The following is a 14,790-nucleotide window of genomic DNA, read 5'->3' as shown; positions in this document are numbered from 1 at the left end:
TCCCTCATCACAGAGAAGACCCAGAGTAAGACTCCTCACCCCCTGGGTTCTTTCTGTCCTCCAAATGGAGACCCAGGGGGTGCTGCCTGCGAAGCCAGCATGAGCCCCACAGCGACCCCTCGCCTTGACCCCTGCCCCCCTTCCCACCTTTTCCCACTGGCAGGAAAACGCAGACACCCTCAGCCGGAGGAGAAAGGGTCCCGGTGAAAAGCAGACACTTTTTGCCCTTCCTTGCTCGCGGGTGCCTCGTGGTGGCTGGCTCTTCTCGGGCCGGGAGCCCCCAACCAGGCTCGGAGGCTCGGAGCCACTCCTCACCGTCCCACCTTCCTCCCCTATTTTCTGTCCCTTTCATAAAAAATCTTCGTCCTTGAAAACTCAGAACAGTCAAGAAGCACCATACCCCCTGGCAGAGTTTGGTGAAGCATTTAGTACAAGAGCCCAACCTCCCAAGTTTGCACGTCCCTCTCTTTTCCAGAATATTCCTTCCCTCCCATTCACTTATAAGGGCAATGCAGAAACTTCAGTGCATGGCATTTGCTCCCCATGTGAAGCCGGGCCTTGAGCTACGTAGCATCAGAAGATGTTCCCAGATGCACTGTCCTCCTAGCCACACTCCGCCCCACCGAGATCATCCTGGGAGGTAAAAATGAGCTGTGCTTATGTTTACACTGGAGTCGGAGGCAGAGCCTGAGACTCTTCTGGCCCTTCTGCTCGGCATAATATTTATCATCGGGCTAACTTCGAAATCATTGGAACAGAACCAGGCAAGGGTCAGGCTCCGTGGCAGGTCCTGGCCCAGCCCAGCTGGGCTGCACGATGGGGAGTCATCACCCATCTCTCTGCACCCTTCCATCCCTTCCATGCCTTCTCCCTGCCACTGGCCTGAGGAGTCTTGGTTTATCTTTTTCTTTTTTTCTATCAAATTGAATTATTTAAAGACAATTTTTAAATTTTTTTCTGACCACAAAAGTAACGCAGACATTACACAAAAGTAACAGACATCTGTTTCAAAAACAGATTACCATCTCCTGTCATACTCCAAAATAAAATCCAGGTGAATTGAAGATCTAAGTGAAAGCCACTCTAGGTTAAGAAGCGGCCTAAGAATTTGCCAGGAAAAATGAGGAAGGATGAGCTTTCCAGGTAGTGAAGGCATTACTGCAGAGGCCCAAGAACTGGCTCCCTGCAAGAACCATGAGAACGGAGCAGGGCGGGGGGGCAGTGCCTGGAGGAAGGCCGAGAGAGGACAGTCAGCGGCCCGATGAGGACTGCCAGTGAGGCCGGACCCTGTGGGCCTAGACGTGATCCTGAGGGCGCAGGACAAACCCTGGAAGGTGTCCGGCGAAGAAGACTGTTGACAGACCTGTGCTTCAGCGGAGTCACTGTGGTTGGGGGTGAAGGCTGTCCTGGAGAAGGTCAGCAATCCCCTATGAAGGTGGCTGCAGTCACCCAGTGAGAGGTGACGGCCACCTGGACGTGAGCTTGAGAGGAGGGACTGACACGTAGTGAGGAGGAGGCGACATCGGCTGGGTGTGGGAGGTAAGGGGATTAAACTGAAAAGAGCTTGATTTCACAGGCTCCCCTGCCGTGACCCCTTGGGTTGGAGGAGAAGGGGCGCCCGAGTACAGAGGGGTCCACATTGCCTTTCCCCAAATGCCCCTCCCATCCTCTTGCATCAGGGTTTCTGATTTGAGCCACGAGATGCTTGGAGGAACCATTCACCAAGCTGGGGACTGGAGCAGACATGGGCACGACAGTAGGAAGCCGGGGGGAGCTCAGCCTTCGAGACCCATGGGGACACCCACGCCAGGATGGTTGATAGACAGCTGCATACAAGGGTCCGACCATCCGCAGTGGTGGCCAGCCCAGGAATACAGCTGCAGGAGACATCAGAAAGTAGGACACAACCTGTGCCATCTGGGTAGGTGAGGTCACCCAGGGAGAGGGCCTAAAAGCGAAAGCGAAGAAGATCCACATTTAAGAGGCACCCGATTCCCAAGCATTCCCAAGCAATTACGTAAGATAAAAAAAAATACGAGATCTAAATCTGATTTGGCAATAAGAAGGTCACAGTAATATCTGGATGAGACTAATTTCCATGGAACGCTGGGGCTGAGGCGACTGTGTCGGATCCAGGAATGAGGCGGGATTTTGTAAGATTTCTTTGGGGGACGTTTGAATATAAAAGGCTATCGATGGGGGGCAGCCCCCGGCAGGACTGTGGGGTCGAGGCACAGATCTGATTGACCCGGGAGAGACGTGGGCATGTGAGGAGCACAGGAGAGCGTGGGAGCCGGAGCCCACGGCAGGTGAGCCTGGGACAGGAGACGCGCTGCGTCCTCCCCAGGACTGGGGGAAGGAGACGAACAAGGGATGGTGGGAGGTCCAGTTCTGTTGATTCCAGGGAAGTGAGCAGGGGAGGGGATGTGCTGAGGGTGAGAGAGCGGGATGAGAACTGCAGAAGGAATCGGAGAGCCTCAATCTGATGCTGTGGGAGGAGAGAGAGCGAGAGAGCGAGAGTGAGCTGTAGCTCGGGGAAACCAGAGCATGGCTTTTACCACCGGCTCCAGGTGCATCGGGCACCGCTGCAGGCGCCTCCCACGTTGCACGTCACCGAAGGCTCAGAACCTTGGGACGGGCCGTCATCCCCACGTTGGCCTGAGCGCCGAGACTGGAACCTGATGTTCCAACTCTGGAGCCAGGGCTTGGCGGGGCCGTGACCAGGAGGCCAGGCTGCGGGAGCGGAGGCTGAGGCCGAGGCCTCACCCGGGCGGGGGCACGGCTTGCCCCACTTCGGCCCAGTGGCGCGGGCATGGGGTCAGCCAAGTCCAGGGTTGGGGCTTTGGCCGTGGGCGTGACCCTGGTGGACGACACTTGCAAGAATGTGTTCCCCACGTTGGGTGGGCTAGGAGGCGAGGCCGCCAAGGCGGTGGCACAGAGGGGTCAGAATCTGGGTCACGTTCCAGCTGTGCCACTTCCGGGCAGAGACCCAGAAGAACTGGAAGCGGGGACTTGCACTCTGTTCACAGCGGCCCTACGCACCACAGCGGGAAGGGGGCAAGCCCACACGTCCCCGTGCAGGAAGACAGACAAAGTGTGCTTTACAGGCGCAGCGGAGTACTACTCGGCCTTGAAAAGGGACGGGAGCCTGGACTGGACCTTTCGTGGCGTCCCCACTTGGTCGGTAACACTGGGCAGGAGTTCAGTCTGGACGAGAACCGGGCTGAGGGGGCCTGTGGCCTTGTCCTGAAAGGTGTGATTCCGGTGGGGGCCCCAGGGGGTCGCGAAAGGAACCAGCGAGTGGGTGGCAGTCCTGAGGGCAGCTTCCCAGCCTAAGGCCAGCACACCCAACCGGCCCCTCCCAGCCTGCCTGTCCTGGAGAGGGGAAGGTGGAGGAGAAGCAGTGGGCTGTGGCCGCCCCCACCCCCACCGGCACCCCCAGCTTCCCACCTCTGGCCCCGAGGCCGAGGCCGCTCCTCCTTGTTTACTGCATTCCTTTAAAGAATGTCACCGGAAGGCAGCTCGGGAGCTGGCCTGGAGCTCGCTGCCTCTTGGCTCCCGCCTCCTTCCCTCCAGCTCTCACATCCTCAAGGCTGCGGGCCAAGGCGCGCCCCCGCCCTGCAGGCCTTCTGGGGCGGCCCCCCGGGGTGCAACATGCGCAGGGGTGCGCGCTGCGGTCCAGCCTGGTGCCGCCCAGCCTGTTCTGGACGCAGGCCCAGGAGGGAAGGGGCCGGGAGCCAGGACGGCCGCCAGCGGAGGGTTCAAAGTGAGCAGAGGGCACGTGAGGCCCTGGGGCCGTCGGGGAACCTGCCTCAGGCCCGGCCTCCTGGGGGCCGGGGTGCGTGGTCTAGCAATGCTCCACGGCGCCCCAGAATGGCAGTCCTGGGCCGTCACCCCCAGAAGTGGGGTGGACCCACACGCACCCATTCTCCCAGTGACCCCGCACCCTTGTCTGGCCCTGACTCGGCCTGGCTCCCAGGCCCTGCGCGGTGAGCTCCCCCGGGACCGGGAGGCGCGGCTGGGGACACGTAACACACTTGGACCTACGGCCACAGCCGACGCTGAGCCCCCTGGCAGCTCGGCCTTGACTCTGTCTCTGCCCCTGGGGGGTGGGCGAGGGCACCCTGTTCGCCTCCAATGTCAACCTCCAATAATGTCGTTTCTGTTCACCCCTCACTTATGTGCTCCTTGGTCTACAAGCTTTCCTGCCTTTTGCCATCCCCAGGCTAGCTCTTGGCTTCCTGTGGTGGCCGTCCTTCCTGCCTCCCTCCCTCCCTCCCTCCCTCCCTCGCTTCCTGTCCCGCACTTACCGGGCACCAGGCACCGTGCTACTGCCGGGGACCCAGCGGTAATAAGGCTTCCTGGCCACAGTCCCCGGGAGAGAGGGACCAGGGGACACAGTGATAACAGGAAGGCTGGGACAGTAGGGCAGGCCTGGGGCGTCGGGGTGACTTCACACAGGCCAGTGCACCGCCCCATTGTTTCGGGGCCGACCAGCTGAGGAGGCGCAGAACCGCCTGTGGAGGGACATCCCTGTAGGACGGGCTGGGGATCGGGGCGGAGCAGGGGCGCTGCGGACAGAAGCCTCTTCCTGGCTTCCCACACTCCCCCTCCTCCGGGGTGAGCTCGGGTGCCCCCCAAGGAACCTTCGTCAGTGGGCGCCGGGCTCTGAGCTGCACACGCAGTGCGCGCCCTGAGCACTGCCCCAGCCCCGTGGGGACCTGAGCCCCCAGCCGCCGTGTGCAGGCCCAGCTCCCGCCGCAGGCTTCAGCAGTCACGGCCCCCCACGCCCCTTCGGGGCTCCCCGTGTCCGGCACCTTGACCGTAGCTCCCCCGAGGCTGTCTTCCCCTCAGCCCCACTCCAGCGGGAGCCGTGGCGCTCCCTGCCAGGGCCCCTCCCATGGCCTGCTCCTGCCAGCCGAGGGGACGCAGGCGGCCTGTCGCTGCTCTCCGGAGATCCACCCTCGCCGTCTCTGCATCCCCGGAGCTGAGCCCAGCACCCCGCACGCTAGTCACCCCTCGGCACGTATAAGCGACGGTGGCAAACGTCAGGTCTGTGTCGTGTGCTTTGCCAGGAGCGCCAGGTAGGAGCCCGGGGTCCATCCCGCAGGGCCCGACAGCGGGGAGCGGAACACGGCGCTTGAGCGTGTGACCTGTTAGAGCCCACGAGATCTAAGCTTGACTCCATGAGCTTGTTTATGAACGACGCCACGGGCGGCCCCGGGGCCTCAGTGGGTTACGCGTCTGCCTTCTGCTCAGGTCAACATCCCAGGGCCCTGGAGTCGAGCCCGCGTGGGGCTCCCCACTCAGCAGGGAGCCTGCTTCTCCCTCTCCTGCTGCCCTGCCTGTGCGCTCGCTCGCTCGCTCTCTCTGTCGAATAAATAAATAAAATGCTAAAAAAAAAAAAAAAAAAAGGGACGCCTGGGTGGCTCAGCAGTTGAGCACCTGCCCTCAGCTCAGGGCATGACCCCGGGGTCCCAGAATCGAGTCCCACCTCGAGCTCCCTGCATGGAGCCTGCTTCTCCCTCTGCCTGTGTCTCTGCCTCTCTCTCTGGGTCTCTCATGAAAAATTAAATTAAAAAAAAAAAAAGAAAAAAGAATGACACATCTGCATACTGGAGAAAATGTTACCATTCACCCCAGAAGCCGTCGCCGCCCCCGTGGACACCGTCCCAGAGTAAACTTTCCATGGTTGATTCCTAAGATGCTATCGTGAGGTGATGGTCCCCACGACCATGGTAAGAACTTGTCGGGCGCAGAGGGAAAGGAAGACCGTGAGCCGCAGGTGGAGGCCCTGGCTCCTGCCAGCCGAGGGCCCCCCTCCGGCCTCCCCTGCTTCCCCCGCCCCGCCCGAGGGCCCCGAGGCCGACGGCTAGCCCGGGGCCGCAGGAGTGTCCGCCCGCACACGAAGGCCGCCCGGGCACGTCCAGCAGCCCTCGCTAACAAAGCCGTGGGTGGCTTTGCTGGAGGCCGCAGGTGTCGAGAGCTGCTGAGGACTAAGGACTCGGGCACAGGATTAAACCGGACTCATCCAGGGGATCGGCCGCCAGGGATGGGGGACGCAGCCTGGAGAAGTATGGGGTTCCAAGCCGTGACACGAGCTCCGTCGGGGTCGGGGTGCCGTCTCTTCCCTGGGCAGAAGGATGCCCGAGTCGGGGTCGCCTTCCCCGGCCCGCTTGCTGAACACCCCGCCGGGGGTCTGGGGGGCCCGCCACCCCAAGAGTCGATTGACGTGCGGCGGGCTGGTCCCGGAGAGCCTGGGCAGGGTGGGCCCGGGGCAGCGACGGGCGCCCGGGATGCCCGCCGGGAGCAGCTTTCCTTAGCTCTGTGACTGCCTGAGCCGAGGCGTCCGGGCCCAGAGCCTGCCAGGTGCGCACGTCCCCGGGGCCCTCATGAGCCCTCGGAGCCCTGGTCAGGCTGGAGGCCCTTTCTGGCCCACATTCTATTGGGGGACACGGGGGCATGGGCCTCCAGCGTCCCCGGCTGTGTTTACTGGGGGCGGATTAGCTCCCTGTCAACCCACAGGATTTGAAGCTGGGAGGGGAAGGGGGTGGAGGCCTCCGCTGGCCCCCGGGGCTGACGGGCCCTGCCGGGGTCACCTGGGGGAGCGGCTCCCTTCAAGCCTGACACCTGCCCACCCTGACATTCTCCGAACAGGTTATCTGGGGCTGGGGGACCTCATCATGGTCCCAACAAGCATTGACGGGGCCCCTGTGATGCGCGGGTGCCGTGCTGGGCGCTGGCCTCCTCGGCAGCCCCTGCAGCAGATGATACCACCCCCGCCCCAAATTAGCAATGTCACCTCAAGCCCGTCTCCCAGGGGATCCGCCACACACTAGCTTTGGGCAGCAGCGAGCGTGCACGGGCGTCTTCATGTCTAAGCCCCTGAACGCCCCCAACATTATGTCTCCAGCGACGCAAACCCAAGGAGGGGGGTGAAAGCCCTAGGCTGCCCCCATTCCCCATTGCCTTCCTCCCTCCTGAGCCGGGGGCCCAGTTTCCCCACAGGCCCCTGAAGAGCCACGGGAACAAGCGGGAGGGGACGCCTCAGCACCCATCCCGCCAGGGCCCGTGGAGACGGTGTTCCCTGCCCTGGGGGCTTTGCAGGAGGGGAGCCGGCCCGGATGATCGGGAAGGGGCCAGAACCGGGATAACCCCAGGAAGGGGGTTTCTGGGGGGTGCCGGGCCTTGTCCCTGAGCCGCTGCTAGAACGAGAGCCCCGGCGCGCCACGCGGGACAGTGGGGAACAGGGCACCTGAAGGGACGCCGCCGCGAGTGGCCCCACGGCCCAGCATGCACCGCGGGTCCCCCTGCCGCCCTGCCTCTCACCGTGGGTGTGCTGCGCCGGGGGTGCCCTACATGCCTCCCGGCCAATGAAGCCAGCCCGGGGGGCCCGGCAGGTCGCAGGAGGAGCGGGGGGCTCTGGAGAATGGACAGCCCTTCGTGGTCCCTGCTCATGCAGGGCCCTAGGGCTGCGTGTCCTCGCCGGGGCGCGGCCCCTGTCCCCATCCCCCAGCACCCCTGCCTCTGTCACCATGGGATGGGGAGGGGTGGGAGAGATTTCCCAAACCACCCGGCGCTTCCCACTTCCGGCCCTCGGCCCTCTGGGCAGCTTTCCAGGGGCCCAGCTAGGGTTGGGGTGGCTTTCGGGGGCCCAGCGGGGTTGGGGAGGCTTTCCAGGGACCCAGCTGGGGTTGGGGCGGCTTTCCGGGGGGGAAGGCAGGCCCGTGGGCTGTGGCACGTGCTGACTTTCACTCTCCTAAGTCAGTGCTGAGCTGGCCTCGGGCAGGAGCGAGGAGGCCTCTGCGGCCCCGGCCACCTGCCTCCCCGGAAGCCTTCTCGGTCCGGACCCTGGGGCCCCGGGGTGGTCCGTCCCACCTCGCGTCCCAGACGACGGCTTCACGGCCGGCACGTGACCCTGCCAGCTAGCCTCACGCAGCCCATCGAGGCCCAGTTGGGGTTCGCCATGACTCCCTCGCCCCCGGGGGGACGCCCTCCCGACCATCCCGACCATCCTGTCCTCCCGGCAGCTCCGGAGGGACCTGCGGCTCCGCTGGGGGACGCGCACAATTGTCAGGCCACCGGGTGCACACGCGCAAGTAATGCGACATCGTGTGTCGACTCTGCTTCAGTAGACAGCGAAGGGGGCTGAGGAGGCCGGGCCGGCTCAGGTTGGAGCACGTGGCGCGACCTCGGCCGCACGAGCTCAAGCCCCACGCTGGGCACAGAGCCAGCTGTCACCAGAGCGGCGGCGGCGGGGGCTCCGGGGAGGGGTCCTGCCCGCCGAGCCCCAAGGGGAGCGGGCCCTGCGCTCTTGCCGGGCCTGCGGCTCCTGCCCCCTCGGCCTTCCCGGTGGGAAGCGGGAAGAGAGGCGGCGTTCGGGGCAGGTGAGGCAGGAGGCCACCCGGGTGCACCTGCCTGGCCCCCACGCCGCGTGAGGGGGCTGCTCTCCCGGGGACCCCGGCCCCCCTGCAGACAGACGCCTGAGTCAGCTCTCGGGCGGTGGGGGGAGTCGGGCCAGGGCCCCGGGGCCGCGGGGCAGCAGGGGAGCCCCGGGCAGGGCCAGGAAGGAGCCGCTGAGGGGCTGGCGCAGGCGCTGGGGAGCCCGAGGTGCCGCCCGCCTCCCCGACGCTCGCCTCCCAAGTAGAGCCTGGCCCACGAGAGACGGACCGCGGGCCGCGGCGCAGAGCCACGCGGAAAATGCCGGCTCCCAACAAGCTCGGGTCCCGCGGCCTCGCTCGGGGCCCTCGGGACTTGGGCCGAGTCTCTGCGCCGAGTCTCTGCGCGTCCCGGGAGCTCGAGCTCACGCCCTGTGCCTCCAGGGTCCGGGCTGGCCGCCTCACCAGGCCCCGCGGGAACCCAGCAGAAGCCAGGACTTGCCTCGGGGATGGAGCACCCGCCCCTGGATTCAGGGCAGCGGGGTCCCCGCGACGGGTGCGGCTGTTGCCGGTCACCCTGGCGTCCGGGCAGGAGGCTGGAGCGAGCCCAGCGGACCCACACCTTCCGCGTCCTGTGGGGAGGGATCCCCGGGCGCATCTTGTGTGGGCGCCGTCCCCTGGGGGGATCCGTGGACTCTCCCCCTCGCACAGGCCTCAGGTGGGATTCCTCGGCAGGCAATGGCTCCGAGGAAGGGGAGACAGGGCCTTGGTGGTGCCGGAGCCAACAGGCCGCGGGGGGCTGAGGGCTGAGGCCACACACGGGGTGATTGGCCTTCCCTCCATGAGTTCTCATTTTCTTTATTCTTTTTTTAAAGATTCTATTTACTTATTCATGAGAGACCCAGAGAGAGAGAGACAGAGACCCAGGCAGAGGGAGAAGCAGGCTCCCTGCGGGGAGCCCGATGTGGGACTCGATCCCGGGACTCTGGGGTCACGCCCTGGGCCGAAGGTAGACGCTCAACCACTGGGTCACCCGGGCGCCCCACGTTCTCCTTTTCTAGGGACTTCGAGAGGAAGTCGTATCTGAGGCCCAGGGTGACTATCAAAGGTACTTATGTGGGATCCTAACCAGTGGCAGACAGAGCAGCTCCATGAGGCCACAGGCCTGGAGCAGGTGGGGGAAAGGAGCTGCCTCTCCCCTGTCTGATGGCTAGGTCCCTGCGACCTCACAGGCTGGCAGAGGCTGGCAGAGCTCATGCCCTCCGTTCCCCTGCCTTCACCGAGGCTTGCCAAAGCACCCCCGTGGCCTTCCCCTAACCCTAAAGCTTTTCCCAGAGGGCAAAACCATGATTGCTGCTCAGATCTCTCACCTAGAGGCCTGTGGACCTTTGCTCTATGGAAGTTCTTCCTTCTATCTGACCTAAACCCCTCTTGCTATAAGGGATGAACAGCGGAGCAAGGCCTAGAGACAGGAAGACAAGCAAAAATAACCTCCGGAGGTCGCCAGGAGGCACCCCCAGTTCTAGAAGCAAAAGAAGTTGGCTTGGACTCCCTTTCAGATAAGCAAGAAGGAGGCAGCTCTGCTATGTGCTGAGGAGCTCGCTCACCAGAAATCCCAGCCCTGGGAGGACGCTGGGCTCCTTCTCCTTTTAAGGCAACATCTGAGCTCTCGGGGCTGCACGAGCTGCAACAAGCCCCAGCCCCACTCATTCCTGGCTATTTGGAGGAAACCCATGATTAATCAGCTCCCCCGCCCCCGCCCCGCCTGTTTTTCATTAGGTTCTTTTCTAAGGGCTGCAACACCTCCTCGAGAATGGACACATGACAGATGCCAGCCAGCTAGGACCCCAGTGTAGGGGGAGTGCCCTAGGGGGAGTAGGGACCCGTCCTGGAGGACGACCAGGGGGTAGGCCTGAATCTAGGGTGTCAGGGCAGAGCGAGGGTTAAAATGTTGGAAAAGGAGTCGCGATGGGAGAACAGGGGACAGTTCTGAATGGGAGCCCTGGTCTGGACTGGGATGAGTTTGCTGGGAGAGGAGGCAGCTGCGGAGCAAGGTCCTGGGGGCAGCAGGGGGGCCAGGCACCTGGAGGTGCCTGGGCAGGTGGAGAGGAGCGCCTCCGCCCCTACGGGCGAGGAGGTCAGACCCCAAACCCAGGCTTTCCTGAACCGGCTGGTTAGGTTAGCATCCGTCGGGCTTCCCAGGCTCCCTGTGGGCGCGGCTGGTGGGCGGGCGTGGGAGCTGTGCGAAGGGCAGCTGGGCTGAGAGATGCAAAGGGGCGCTCACTGGGGAGGGGAGGCAGCAGCCCCTGCCTGGGGGGCCTGCCCGCTGGAGCTTGGGCTGACCTGGCCGAGGGCGGTGGCACGCACCTTTCACCTCCACGCTCCCCAAGTGGATGGAATGGGAGATGAACCCACTGTGAGCCAGGGTGGGGGTGGGCTGGAATTTCCCTGCTGAGCAGTGGGCAGACATGGTCAGGAGCGTCCTAAAGGGGCGACCCTCGCATTTCCTCACTCACGTTCCTTCATTCATTTGCACACTGCAAGCATCTGCTTCCTTTCCAACCACCAGCAGTAAGGTCACCGTCACTGCAAGGATGGTCTGAAGAGTCCACCCAGGCCTCTGGGGGGCAGAGAAAGCACGAGAGGGCGTCCTCCGCCCTTTTGCACAGAAAACCCCAGAGAGGCCCCGGTGCAAACTGCCCCCGTGGGGCAGGAGGAGGGAAGGGGCACATTCCTCGGCCCTGCCTCACCAGGCCCTGTGCCCCTTGGCTGCCTGTTGTGATTCTAGCAGAGAAGCCAAGGACTTTTGCTGCTAAATAAACCCCGGGGCTGGTCCCCAATGGCATGTGTTTGTAGTACAGGTACAAACTGTTTCCATAGAACCAACCAGCTCTCCATCCTGTCTCTCCTTTTCCTTCCTCCTCCTCCTCCTCCTCCTCCTCCCACACCCCAGCCAAGCACTCCTGAAAGAGAGAAAACCTAATAATCAGGCCCTTGTCTCTTCCTCTTAAAAACCAAACACAAAAACCTTTAGGGATGGACCCTGCTTGGGGTCCCAGGGGCTCAGGGGTGTCTATCATAGTTGGACAGTTCCATGTGGGATCTTAGGCGATCCTGATGCTTCTTCTGCTCCTCCGATGGGAGCAGGAAAACAAGGCTCAGACTTTCTGCAACGTCGTGGAGGAAGGAACAGGGCCCCAGGGAAGTGGCGGGTGGCCCGCGTCGCATGTGAAAGTCAAGCCTGTCTCCTGTGTTGGCGACTGCCTTCCAGGCCTCGGAGTGTCACTCAGTGTGGGGTCACAGAATCCTAGTCCTCCCTCCTGAGGTCGGCTCACTCAGTAGACTCCGGGGCTCCTCTCGGAGACGCATTGGTCTTTACCAAAGTCTTTACTAAAAAAAAAAAAAAAAAAAAAGGAAAGAAAAAGGATGATATTGTGGGCTTTTTAAAAAAGCTACACCTATTTGATGTTTTGATGTCAAGGTACATCCTTTATCCTGCTATGTTGACCTTACGTAGAAGTATCTTCAACTGGTAAGATAAAACGTGGGCAGCCCTATGTTGGCCCTGCCAACTTTTTTTTTTTAATTCCTTTGAAAAGGTGTCCGCTGTAAAATTCCAGCATCTGAGGACCACTGACCCACCTCCTCTTTGGAAGCGGGGCCAGCACGAGGGGAGGCATGTGAGGCACTGGCCTAGTGCATAGAATGTGCGGCGCCACCGAAAAGCTTGGTGATCAAGATGACTGATATTTTTAAAAATGGAATTTAATGCCAAAAAAAAAAAAAAGAAGAAGAAGAAATCCATGACAACCCAAGATTCAAAATTTCAAATAAAGACAGGGGCAGTATTAGTGATTTCTCCTTTTGCCTCGGGTTCTACCGTGGCTCAGCAAGGTGCCCCTTGGAAGCTTTCCCCGACAGAAAAGGGCAGCTCTGGGTCGCAGGGCCCCCCGGGGAAGGAACCATCACCACCTCCTCAGGGGTCCTTTGCCCCCGCGACCCTGAGGTCAGCCTGACCCCCGCCGCTCGAAGCCCGGGCCTCCTAGGTATTTGCAGTGGACGTCGCCCTTTGGAGGCTCCGGGGCAGCGGTGCAAATGCTCCCCGCACTTGTCCCCATGCTCACTCCTCTCCCTCCATAGCCAGCTCTTCATGTTTATTTTTCTTTTCTGAATTCTTAGGAAAGCAAGCAAGTGGAGACAAAGGCAGATGCCAAGAACGGAGAGGAAAGGGGCAGAGATGCCAGCAAAAAACCCCTGGGCTCCAGACGGGACGCGGACCTGGGGAAGGAGCCAAAGAGGGGTGGTTTAAAGAAGAGCTTCTCGAGAGACAAGGACGAAGCCGATGGCAAAGGTGGAGACAAGCCCAAGGAGGAGAAGCTCATCCGGGGGATCGACCGGGGCCGGGTCCGGGCCGCCGTGGACAGGAAGGAGGCCGTGAAGGACGGGCAGGCGGAAGACAGGGCAGCAGCCCCCAGGAGGGAGGACGAGAAGAGGGTCAGTGACCGCAGCGCAGGGCCGGCCAGAGCCAGGGCCAGGAAGGGAGAGGACAAGGAGCCGGGCCCAGGCGAGGGCGACGGGAAGGGAGAGGGGGAGAGGCGGCGCGCAGACCCCAGGACGGAGGACGAGGGGATGAGAAGAGGAGACGCCAAGAGGCAGGACGAGAAGGCGAAGAAGGAGCCCGTCCGCGCCGAGGGGCCCGGGGAGCAGAGCCTGAGCCCCGCCGCTGCGGAGAAACCGGGCCCGGCGGCCCCCCTGACGGCCTCGGAAGGGCCCGCCAAGGAGGAGGACGCGGCTCCCAGCATATTTGACGAGCCCCTGGAGAGAGTGAAGAACAACGACCCCGAGATGACCGAGGTGAACGTCAACAACTCGGACTGCATCACTAACGAGATCCTGGTCCGGTTCGCCGAGGCGCTGGAGTTCAACACGGCGGTCAAGGTGTTCGCCCTGGCCAACACGCGCGCCGACGACCACGTGGCCTTCGCCATCGCCATCATGCTCAAGGCCAACAAGACCATCACCAGCCTGAACCTGGACTCGAACCACATCACGGGCAAGGGCATCCTGGCCATCTTCCGGGCCCTCCTGCAGAACGACACGCTCACCGAGCTGCGCTTCCACAACCAGCGGCACATCTGCGGCGGCAAGACGGAGATGGAGATTGCCAAGCTGCTCAAGGAGAACACCACGCTGCTCAAGCTGGGCTACCACTTCGAGCTGGCCGGGCCCCGGATGACGGTCACCAACCTGCTCAGCCGCAACATGGACAGGCAGCGGCAGCGGCGGCTCCAGGAGCAGCGGCAGGCGCAGGAGGCCGGCGGCGGCGGCAAGAAGGATCTGCTGGGGGTGCCCCCGCGCGCCGGCCCGGCCAAGGGCTCCCCCAAACCCTCCCCGCAGCCGTCCCCCAAGGCCTCGCCCAAGAACTCGCCCCAGACCGGGGGCGCCCCCGCCGCCCCGCCTCCACCCCCGCCGCCCCTGGCCCCACCCCTCCTCCCCGACACCCTGAGGAACTCGCTGTCACCGGCCACCCAGAGGAAGATGGGCGACAGGGCCCTGCCCGGTCAGGAGAAGAACTCCCGCGACCAGCTCCTGGCTGCTATCCGCTCCAGCAACCTGAAGCAGCTCAAGAAGTTAAGTAGTCGCGGGGGGGGGGGGGGGCCGGGTCACCCCCCCAGCCCCGTCAGCTCCCTGGAAGGGCTCCCTGTAGCTCCCCCGCCCCCGCAGCCTCCCTCTTCTCCACCTGCTGCTGAGCCAGTTTCTCCCAGACACGGAGAAATAGCCTGCACATTGGGGGTGCGCCCGGGCCTTGTGCACCCCCCACTGTGTCTGGCCCTGCCACCCCCCACCACCACCCCCACCCCCTGTCGCAAAAGCAAAAACGACCTCCCTTTGACCAGCTCCCTCTCAGGACCGGCATGCCCCGCAGACCCGTGTATCCCAAGGTCTCCGGGAGGTTCCCTCCGCAGGACGGCCTCCCCTGGGACGGCTCAGCGCTGGGGCCCCACGAGCCACCCCTAGACACCTTGCTCCCCCACCTCGGGCGGCAGAGGCTGTCACCTGCCCCTGGAGCGGCCAGGGCGGCACCGCCGGGGGCCAGACACCACGGGATGGAGGACACCTCTAGTAGAACTGCAGCGGTCACCTGAGGCCTCCAGTTCTCCAGCCGAGCGAGGGGCCTGGTCCAGCCTGCGCCTCCTTTATTCATTCCACGTCTGGTTTCCAGAAGGCCCGGGGCGGGGGCGGGGGGCAGTGAAGCCCAGAGGCTCCCCCGCTGAGCTCCTTTCTGAACCGCCTCTGTCCTGCCCTTACAGGTGGAGGTGCCCAAACTGCTTCAGTAGGACCAGACTGCCAGGGGGCACCGTCTGCCAATGCCAAGGCTGCCCGGCCTCGCCTCCCAGGGCCGCACAGACCC

The 14,790-nt window shown here is 63.2% G+C and overlaps 1 protein-coding gene across 2 annotated transcripts in view; it reads left to right on the top strand.

Moving 5' to 3' along the window:
- LMOD1 (leiomodin 1) overlaps positions 1-14,784 on the top strand; it is a 34,613-nt gene extending 19,829 nt beyond the window's left edge. For both annotated transcript variants that reach the window (XM_072831413.1, XM_072831414.1), the window contains exon 2: positions 12,558-14,784. In XM_072831413.1, coding sequence (XP_072687514.1) covers positions 12,558-14,396 — 1,839 coding nt within the window. In that variant the 3' untranslated portion in view covers positions 14,397-14,784. The remainder of the gene's footprint in view (positions 1-12,557) is intronic.
- Positions 14,785-14,790: the final 6 nt, after the last annotated feature.

The sequence above is a fragment of the Canis lupus genome, chromosome 6, assembly GCF_048164855.1.
Source record: "Canis lupus baileyi chromosome 6, mCanLup2.hap1, whole genome shotgun sequence".
NCBI classification, from domain to species: domain Eukaryota; kingdom Metazoa; phylum Chordata; class Mammalia; order Carnivora; family Canidae; genus Canis; species Canis lupus.
Note: the sequence above shows the minus strand (reverse complement) of the source record. Positions and strands in the feature narration are given on the sequence as shown.